The sequence below is a fragment of the Chelonia mydas genome, chromosome 26 (assembly GCF_015237465.2).
Source record: "Chelonia mydas isolate rCheMyd1 chromosome 26, rCheMyd1.pri.v2, whole genome shotgun sequence".
Taxonomy (NCBI): Eukaryota; Metazoa; Chordata; order Testudines; family Cheloniidae; genus Chelonia; species Chelonia mydas.
The window spans coordinates 14,156,903-14,166,759 of NC_057859.1; the positions used below are offsets into that span (position 1 = coordinate 14,156,903).

Sequence of the window (9,857 nt, forward strand, 5' to 3'; positions counted from 1 at the left end):
TTTAAAGTGCCTTGGAGACGTTATGGGTTGGTATTTGTGCAGCCAATACAAAGTGAGCTGGATTCTGTTCTGCCTCCTGCATCATCCAGTGCTGAAGCACTGGAATGGGTTCCCTAGGGAGGTGGTGGGATCTCCATCCTTAGAGGTTTTTAAGGCCCGGCTTGACAAAGCCCTGGCTGGGATGATTTAGTTGGGGATTGGTCCTGCCTTGAGCAGAGGGTTGGACTAGATGACCTCCTGAGGTCCCTTCCAACCCTGATATTCTATGATCCGTGCAATCACCAGCTGCCAAGTTCCTTACTGCTACTCCGAATAACCCAGCAGAAAACACCCAGAGGGGTTTCCAGCTGTAGCGCCCTGGGAGAGCGTGTCTTGTGCCTCTCTCAGGGGCTAGTTCACAGAGCAGATGGCTACTGCCAGCTAATGGGGCTGTTCTTGCGGCAGAGGTCTAGGGTTGGGTGCTGGGTTCAAAGCCCGCTAATGGCCAATGGCTGGGGTCGCTACGCTGCCAGTGGCGATCAGCAATGCCTAGCTCTTACTGGGTTTGTGTCCTGCTTAGGAGAGACTGAGAAGAGATAGGGCAGGAGCCAGGGGAAGCCAGTGACAGAGCAGAGCGAAAAGCAAAGACAGAGAGCAAAATCAAGGGCAACCAGCCGGCCCTTTACTGGATACTGGGCCCCAACTACGCCAGCCGCCCTTTCTCCCCTCAGCGTAGCTCATCTGAAACTGCTACAGATGGACCAAACAATCATGGGCTTCTGCACGTTTTCCAGCTGGTACGATCTTCCGATCCAGACTTGCTCAAAATCCAGCTCCTGCCACGGCTCTGGCTAGCTTTGCTCAGAGCTGCTCAGACTGGGGGAAACGTTGCACGGATGCGCCTAGCCCAGCTTCAAGCTGGTCACAAGTCATCCCACCAGCTTTGCCCTGCTCCAGTTCCCATCTGTCACACCTCTCTGCTGGGATCTCCCCAAGCTGGGCAATGGCAATGGCAGGGAGGCGGGTGAGGGCCTGACATCGCAGGGCACACATGGAGCATTTGTGCGCCGCCCCTTTAAAGGGATTCTGGCCGGTGTGACTTCACAGAGAGTGGGTAATAATGGAAGGTGGTTGGTGTCAGCGGGCCAGCCAGTGCCATGCGAGTGGAACGTCCCGGAGGGCTGCTCTTAGCAGGGTTGGAGCATGGGCCAGCCCTGGCTTAAGCTGCACCCCCCCTTCCAGAGTGTGACGCATCCTCAGAGTGAGTATGGAAAGGCTGGGTGGAGGCGGATGGAGCGGGAGCCCGGAGGCAAAGCTCGGAGCAGCGAACACGGACTTGGGGAAGCATCCTGGCTGCTGGAGCACGTTCCTTAAGGAAGTCCTTAGAAGCATTGGACCAAATTGCCAAGAGCTGTCCCTAATTTGAAGTGCCCAGCTTGAGACAACCAGGCCTGAGTTTGCCGCTCCCTGGGATGCGAACTGGAGTGGTGGGTGTGCCGCGCTTCTGGACATCAGGCCACACGCTCAGAAATGAAGCCCCCACAATCAGTGGCCTTAATGGCTAGTTAGCAACTAGCCTTTCCTAAGCTTGGGGGTGGGAGAATTATTTAACTGCAAGCGGCCCAGATGCTGCCTGTTGGCAATCTGGATTTCTTTGGTCTCACTATAAATTCCAGCCCTACGACTAAGGGGCCAATTGTCTTTGAAAGCACTTTGCGTTGGACCTGGGGTCACTGACCCACACTCTAAGGGAGAGGTGGGACGATCTGACCCGTTTGTACCCAGCTGACGATGGCCCTGTGGTTCCAGGACCGGCTCTAGGCACCAGCAAAGCGGGCATGTCCTGGGGGCGGTGCATTTCCAGGGGCGGCGTTCCGGCCACCCTGTTTTTTCGGGGCAGTGGCGCTCTCGGAGCTGCGCCATTAGACGGGGCGAGGGCACCGCGCCCCCGGCCGCAGCGGGGAGGGGAAGCCCCAGCCCCGGGATGCTGAGCAGCCAGGGCCCAGCCGCTCCCTGGGGAGGAGAGGGCGAGTCCCGCCGGGGAGCCGGGGCTGCGCCGTCTCATCTGCGCCCTGGCTGCTGCGCGGCCTTGTGCCCCCTTATCTCGGGGCTTCTCTGCGCGGCCGGGCCGGGGAGGGGGGAAAGCCCCTGCAGGCGCTGGGAGAAGGGGACATCACTCCCACCCCTTCCAGCGCCGCCTGCGAGCCCCAGCCCCACCTCAGCTTGGAGCGGCAAAACCCTAGAGCCGGCCCTGATTCCAGAGGGAGGAAATTGGCAGAACGCAGCTCCTCAAGGCAATACATGAGACACAAGGCTGTGGGATTTGGGGTGGACTCCAAGCCTCCCCCACGTCAGGGAGTTGTTTAGATCCCGATCCCGTTGACTCCAGTGGACTATTCCGACTTTCCTAATTCGGCAGCAATTAGCTTCCAAACGATATAGCCCGAAGATGTGTCTGGGCAGAGACCCGCGGCCAGACTCGGGCTGGTATCAAACCAATTTGCAGATTCAGGACCAGACAGGAGAGAAAATCCCACCTATGCCTCAGAGCCAGCTTGGCTGATGCACCTGGAATTTGACCCCCACATTTCCCTACGACCCCAGCAGCACAAGCAACCTGCCCCCAAGCCCCGGGTCTAGACCTTAGACCCACCCCCATCCATCCTCCTGACCCATCCTAGGGGCCCAAACCCCACTAACTTCACAGCTTCCTGCCCCTAGACACCAAATCCCTCTCTCCTTCCTTCAGAGCCCCCAGGCTTGCCCACTCCCCAAATCACCCATGGGAGAAGGAACTACCCTCTCCCAGTCCCAGCCTGGGCCGGGGCGCGGGGTGGGGGAAACGCCGGCTCCAGGCCTGCTGTGCCTTGTGGAGGAGGCCGTGTGCTCTCCCAGTACAGCTTGTGCAGCGCTCAGCCAGCACCTTGGGGTGCTGCCCAAACCTCTGGCAGAGATGGGGGGGAGCCGATGCCCCTCCCCGATCCTTTCCCCCTACGCCCCCTGAGTGGTTTTTTCTCCCCTCCTCCAGGCCATGGCTGTGGGCAGCCTGCTCTTCCTGGTGGTGCTGGCCATCGTGCACCACCCCCTGATGGTCAGCGACAGGCAGGACCCGGCGACGGTGCAGCGGGTGCAGGAGCAGGAGCAGCGGCTGGCCCTGGAGATGACGCGCCTGCAGCTGGAGTTTGAGCAGAGGAACCACGAGGAGAGGCCGGGCCCACGCCGGAGCCTGGAGCCAAACCAGAGCCAGGGGGAGGAGGAGGCCACAGCGCTGAGGGTGGCGGCCGAGCAGGGGCCCGACGACGTGGCCTGGGATGGGTGGCACTATGGGGTGCTGGTCATTATCCTGCTCGTTGAGCTCTGCAGGCCAAGCATGGAGCCCGAGTCCAGCTACGACTCCAGCAGCGAGGATGTCAGCAGCGAGGAGGAGGAGGACGATGCCGCCGAAGCAGCACCCAGGGGCTCCTGCACCCAGCATCCCGACTTCCCAGACAGAGCGGCCCTGGAGCACTTTTATGACCAACACCTCCAGGGAGTGTCCAAGGACCTGGCCAGCACCTGTGAGTTTGTGGCAGGCCTGGTGAACACCTTGCTGGAGGCCTGCCGAGCCCTCACCTACCAGACCTTCCTCCCAGAGCTGGAGAACTGCATTGGCGTGGCCAGCACCTTTGAAGGCTGGTGCCCCCATAGGGACCCCAAGGCCTACCGGGTGCTCGTGCCCCTGCTGGCCCCCAAGGGGCATTCCTTCCGCCTGGAGATGGAGAATGCGGAGGGCGCCCCGGAGAAGCATGGCCGCATCGTGGTGGAGCTGGAGTGCGTGTGCAAGAGGGAGAGGCTGCTGGGGGACGTGCTGTGCTTCCTGCACCACGCCGAGGAAGACCTGAGTGACAACGAGCAGGGGCCCTTCCGCGTGCACATCTTGTGCTCCAGCTCCCTCCTGGACGTGGGGAAAACCATACTCTGGTTCCACAGTCTGGTAGGCCAGGCCTGGGCGCTCATGGCTCACAACTACAGCTTCCAGCTCACGGCCCAGCCCTCCGCCTCCTCCTGCAAGCTCAGGCTGGCTTACGAGTCCGGGAGGGCCCTCTGCATCGAGATCATACTCGGGGTGCAACAGGGAGACACTCTGGTCTTCCTGGCCAGCCACGGGGCTGAGACGGGCCACCTGAGCAGCACAGTCTGGGTAGAGACCTTTGCTGTCCAGGAAATGCTGTTCTTCCAGCTGGTGAGCAGGTACGCCCCACAGGACAGCTGCCACCTGAAATGCCTGCAGATCCTCATCCACCTCAAGGAATGCAGGCTGCCCACTCTGGAGAACAGGGTCCTCACCACCTACCACTTCAAAACCGCCCTGATGCACCTCCTGCTCCTCCTGCCGCTGTCGGAATGGCGCCCGGAGCAGCTAGCTCAGAGGCTACGGGACACCCTCTCCTACCTGCACCGTGGCCTGGAGGCGAAATGCCTCTACCACTTCCTGATCGGAAACAGCGCCCTGCCCATCCAGATCCCTGTCCCCAAGGCCTGCCGGAATGCCGAGCCACTCAACCTCTTCCAGCACCTGGCACTGGAGCCTGCTGCTCACGCCCAGGCACTGAGCGAGTTCTTGGAAACGATGGAGCAAGTCAGGGCACTACTCCCACAGCGCAGCAAGTAGCAAGACAGTGTGGGTCCGCGGCACTGAGCAGCCCATTATACTGTGGGGCTGACAGCCCAGCCCATCATCCACAGCACAGAAGCACTAGTGGGAGTCAGACCATGCCACTGATACCAGAGTGGAGCCAGAACAGCGTTGCTGAGCCAGGGGCAGGGCCATCAGGGTTTGCCGGAGATGCCACCCTGTGTGCCCTGGGCATGGAGAGACCTGGGACAGAGGGCATGCAGAAGGTGCTGTATATTTAAAGTCAAGGCAGACAAACTTCCTGGTCCCAGAAATGCTCCAGTATTTTTTTACGCATGTACGTCCGTTCTCAAGGGCTTTGATCTACTGGTTCAAATAAAAGCGTTGACAAATCTCTATGGTTAAACACCCAACCCCATCACTTTGGATCTAGACTGTTCTCAGTGGTGGCAGATGACAGAACGAGGAGCAATGGTCTCAAGTTGCAGTGGGGGAGGTCTAGGTTGGATATTAGGAAAAACTTTTCCACTAGGAGGGTGGTGAAGCACTGGAATGGGTTACCTAGGGAGCTGGTGGAATCTCCTTCCTTAGAAGTTTTTAAGGCCCGGCTTGACAAAGCCCTGGCTGGGATGATTTAGCTGGGGTTGGTCCTGCTTTGAGCAGGGGGTTGGACTCGATGACCTCCTGAGGCCCCTTCCAACCCTAATCTTCTATGATTCTATGACTGAATCTCTGCTGAAATGACCCCCTCCCTCCAAATGTATTCCACTGACGTCCCAAGCTTGCTGAGTCTGTTGTAGGAATTTGGATGGACTATATGGACCAAAGGTGTTGATGTAACCCAGTCACTGTCCAGGGTCTAACAGGTTTTGTTTGCAGAGACCTCAGCCTGCTCCATACCAGGCAAACCCACCTGGAAACATTTTAACCATTTACTAAAGATACAGAAAAGACGGAAAGCCTTTGAAATGCAGTTAAAGCCTTTGAAATGCAAAGTATTAAGTAAGGCAAGGCCTGGGCCCTCATGTCTCACAACTACATTTCCAGCACATGGCCAAGCCCTCTGCCTCCTTCTGCAAGCGTCTGTTTGAACTACATCCCTTGTTCCCTTTCCCTTTGGCCGGAGAGAGGTTTTTGGAGGAAAACCCTCCATTTGACAGTCTCTTAGACAGTAACAACGATGGGCAATCATAGGTGCTGACTCCGGGGCTGGAGCACTCACGAAAAGAAATAGTGGGTGCTTAGCACCCACCCGCAGCCAGCTCTCCCCCTCCCCCATAGCTTCTCCCGTCTGCCCCACTGATCAACTCCTCCCCCTCCCTCCCAGCGCCTCCTGCCCACCGCGGATCAGCTGCTCCATGGCGTGTAGGAGGCACTGGGAGGAAGGGGGAGGAGCAGGGATGGGGTACACTTGGGGGAGAACTGGGCAGGAAGAGGGGGATGGAGGGGGGCCCTTGGGGAAAGGGGTGGAGTGGGGCAGGGCCTGGGGTGGAACAGGAAGAGGTGGGGCAAGGGGGTGGAGTGGGGCCGGGGCCTGGGGCAGAGAGGGGGCTGAGCCGGCAAGAACTGTCCTTTTGGGGAAAAGAGGAGAAGCTAGTGGAGATGAGCTGGAGCTGTCCTTGCTGCTGCTCTTGAAGTCTGATCCCGTTTCCTAAGACGACAAACCCACAAAAGGGGAGAGAAAAGAACAGCACAGGGAGAAAATGCAGCTTCTGTCTCTGGTGTGACTCTCATTTGCAACCTCCCTGCTGAAAAGCCCCGGCCCGGCCCACCCTCTGATCAGCCACTTCAAGGCCTGGCAAACTCGGACCAGCTTTTTGCTGCCTCTCTGGTCACAGGTTTACAGCAGTGCTACGAAATATCCAGGCTTGGCTGGCTAAGCCAGACTCTTGTGAGGCAGAAGGAAAAAGGAGAGGGCTAGCAAAGAGATGAGCAAAGGGAGGGAAAGAAAAGGACACATGGGCTGGAGAGAGCGAGACAAAGTTTCACACCCCAGGTGGTGGCTGGGAGTCAGCTGGAGCCGGCGGAGTGGTGATGTCGTCTGGGTCCCGCTCTCTGGCCCCGTCTGATCAGGACATCGTTCAAGATCAGGATGATGACGTCCCACAGTCCCAGGAGATGGTGGGGGTAGCAGCCATGCTGGTGAACGTGCTCTAGTAGCCAATTTTTCTCCCCAAAGTCTCTGTAAGGCCCCACAAAGGGAGTGCTGGGCGGAGTAACCCGTCACTTCATTATTTTCTCCGCCAATTAGTTTCAACTCACCCATTCTGGTTCTCTGGTTTCCGATTCCACACTTTTCTTGTTACCAGGCATGATCGTAGGCCTCTGGGTCGGGACTAATTCAGTCTGTCTGTCTCCCTTTCGGACTTTCACCCAGCGACATCTGTTGCTATAGGCAGTTGTCACATCTTATAAATTCACTCTTGTTTTTTACAGTTGAACTCACACTCGGGGTAAATTTGTAGGCCCAATTATCACAACAGCCTTCATCAAAACCAAATCACCCCCCAGCACCTATGGACACCGACACGCTTGGGTCCCCCTTAACACTAGCTGCACGCTCCATCTTGCCCTTCCACATATCCAGAGATGGAGCCCAGCACATGGAGTAGCCTCTGTGATAACCCAGCTTGTTATGCTTCATTTTGTGCTATCCCCACGCCACCCCCCTCGCAATATCCCACCATCCCTGCTGGTGATTCACTTCTCCCCACATATCCTGACACCTCTGCTTGCAACATCCTCCCCTTTTCCCGCTGCCCTGCTGGCAAAGTCCCTGTCCCCCAAATGCCCCCACTGGCAAACACCCCTCCTCGATATCCCAACACCTCTGCCAGTGACCCCCTCCACCCCAACAGTCTGATGGCCCGCCAGAGAGACCTGCTCCCTCAGGTATCCCAATGCTTTCACTGCCACCAAACATCTCCCTCCCCTGCAATATATTAATGCCCCTGTCAGAAAATCCTTCCCACAATATCCTAACTCCTCCATCAGTACCAGATTGTGATGGAACACACACTTGTGATCACACCCTAAACACTAGTGTAATAATCTTTGTACAAGGTATGCCTTGTAAGGTATCATCTGAAACCTCATAATTTGCTGGTCAGTGTTGGCCTGATAAAATATTTGTGGCAACACTGCCTGGGGAGTTATAAGATTCCCCAGCAGTTTGGTGTTATTAACAAGCATTCCAAACACCACAGCCCTGCCCAGGCAGAAGTCAGCAAACAGGTCTGTCCTAACCAAAGGGATGTGTGCTTGCTTTGCTGTGCATTTAAACACTAAACAGAGTCACCGAGCAGGAAAGGAAAACAAAGGAAGCTCAAAAACCAGCAGGGAACATCTTTCCAGATTGACTCTCTGTCTCCTGGTTCTCTGCTGGAAATATTTTTCGGGGGGTGGAGGGACTGAAATGATAAAAAGGAACAGCAAACACCCCCAGGCACCCTCCCCCCAACATCTCTCTCCCTGCCCATCACAGTCTCTACACCTGACTCCCCAAGCATGCTGAGTCAGTTTAAGAGAACAGACTAGTGTATGTTATTCCTTTAAAGGAATAACGGACTTAACAGATTTGGACTGTCCAGAAGAGGACTGGCCAGCACAGGACATACATTTCGGGGAGAAAATCCGGGACTGGGAATGTGCTGGGGTCACTCTGCAGGATAACCGAGGCTGGTGAGAGACAAGATGTGACTGGCAGGCTGCAGTTACACACCTATCTGGGAGTGACTGGCGTGCTGGGGACTGGTTGTAAGCAGTCCAGGTTGAAGGCTATCTCAGGAAGGTATTATAAGGCACCCCAGGTTACAGGGCCGGGGTGGTGTCCCAGCGTCCCAGGCTCGGTGCTCTAAAACGGTTTGGAGTGAAGTCAGACAGGACTCTGGGGCAGCGTCTCCCCTCAGGCCACGCTCTTGGCTTCAGCACTTCCTGGGGCTGACCTAGGAGCGTTCAGCCCCCAGTTCACTCCATGAATTCCCCATAGCGAGTCGCCCTGGATGGGGCACCTGGGGAAGCCCCACACGCCCCCAAAGGGCCCTGCACCCCACCTCTGCAGTGACTCTCAGCCAGCATGTAACACAGGTGTATTAGTCACCAGGAACACAGCATAGAACAGAGCTTATTAGCACTGAAATCAGGAACACTTAGCAAAGTCCACCTTGGGGGGCGGGGTGGCGGGGCAGGGCGCAGACCCCACGGCCCTCCCTGCTGAGTCCCAAACCAGGAGACTTGAGTATATTCCTCCTGGGGTAAATTTAAGATTTTTATTAAAGCGAATGTTAAAAAAATTATATAATGCATAGGTCAGGAAAAGAGTGTCTGTACATCTGGGCCTAGTGCTGAGATTATCCACAAATACAAAGTTTGTTTTTAAAAGTCATATGATGCATAGAGTGCATAATCAGCAATAACCCAAATTTAGGTGAATAGATTTTACAATAGAGTTTCGATATTTGAATCCCAGTACTTTGGTACGTCACTCATGAAAAGTCGTACAGAGATTTGGTTGTGGAAAGCAAAATCTGTCGAGGAGCGGAGACTGTCCCTCAGTAATTGAGGACTAGGTCGGCTGTCCATTCCGAAAACACAGTCCCCGAGGAAAGGATTTGCTACTTTCCTGCCTTAGTACACTGCCAGTCACGCCGGTGAAGGGCGCAGGCTGGGCAGGGCGGTGCTGTACGACTGCAGAGAGGCTGCCCCGCCTCAGCTCTGCGCGGCCACTTCCCCGGTCCCTGGAAGGGTGACCAGACCCGTGACGCTGGGCGCGGTCAGCCAGCTGCGGGCAGATGCTGTATAAACCTGCCACACCCAGAGCTCTGCAGCGCCCCCACTCCGGACCCGCAGCCCCCCGCCAGCCCGGCCCCGGCCCCCCAGCTCCGCCGGGGCCCCCCACTCCGGCCCCGCAGCCCCCCGCCAGCCCGGCCCCGGCCCCCCAGCTCCGCCGGGGCCCCCCACTCCGGCCCCGCAGCCCCCCGCCAGCCCGGCCCCGCCCCCCCAGCTCCGCCGGGGCCCCCCACTCCGGACCCGCAGCCCCCCGCCAGCCCGGCCCCGCCCCCCCAGCTCCACCCGGGCCCCCACTCCGGACCCGCAGCCCCCCGCCAGCCCAGCCCCGCCCCCCCAGCTCCGCCGGGGCCCCCCACTCCCGACCCGCAGCCCCCCGCCAGCCCGGCCCTACCCCCCCAGCTCCGCCGGGGCCCCCCACTCCGGCCCCGCCCCCCCAGCTCCGCCGGGGCCCCCCACTCCGGACCCGCAGCCCCCC

The 9,857-nt window shown here is 58.0% G+C and overlaps 1 protein-coding gene across 1 annotated transcript; it reads left to right on the forward strand.

The window, feature by feature from the left end:
• Nucleotides 1-3,010: 3,010 nt before the first annotated feature.
• Nucleotides 3,011-4,630, forward strand: ITPRIPL1 (ITPRIP like 1). Its single transcript, XM_037886203.1, has one exon. The coding sequence runs from the start codon at nt 3,011-3,013 to the stop codon at nt 4,628-4,630; it is 1,620 nt and encodes a 539-aa protein (XP_037742131.1).
• Nucleotides 4,631-9,857: the final 5,227 nt, after the last annotated feature.

What these genes read in the sequence shown, in the direction of transcription:
- ITPRIPL1 (XM_037886203.1), top strand. Translation starts at nt 3,011, where the DNA reads ATGGCTGTGGGCAGCCTGCTCTTCCTGGTGGTGCTGGCCATCGTGCAC.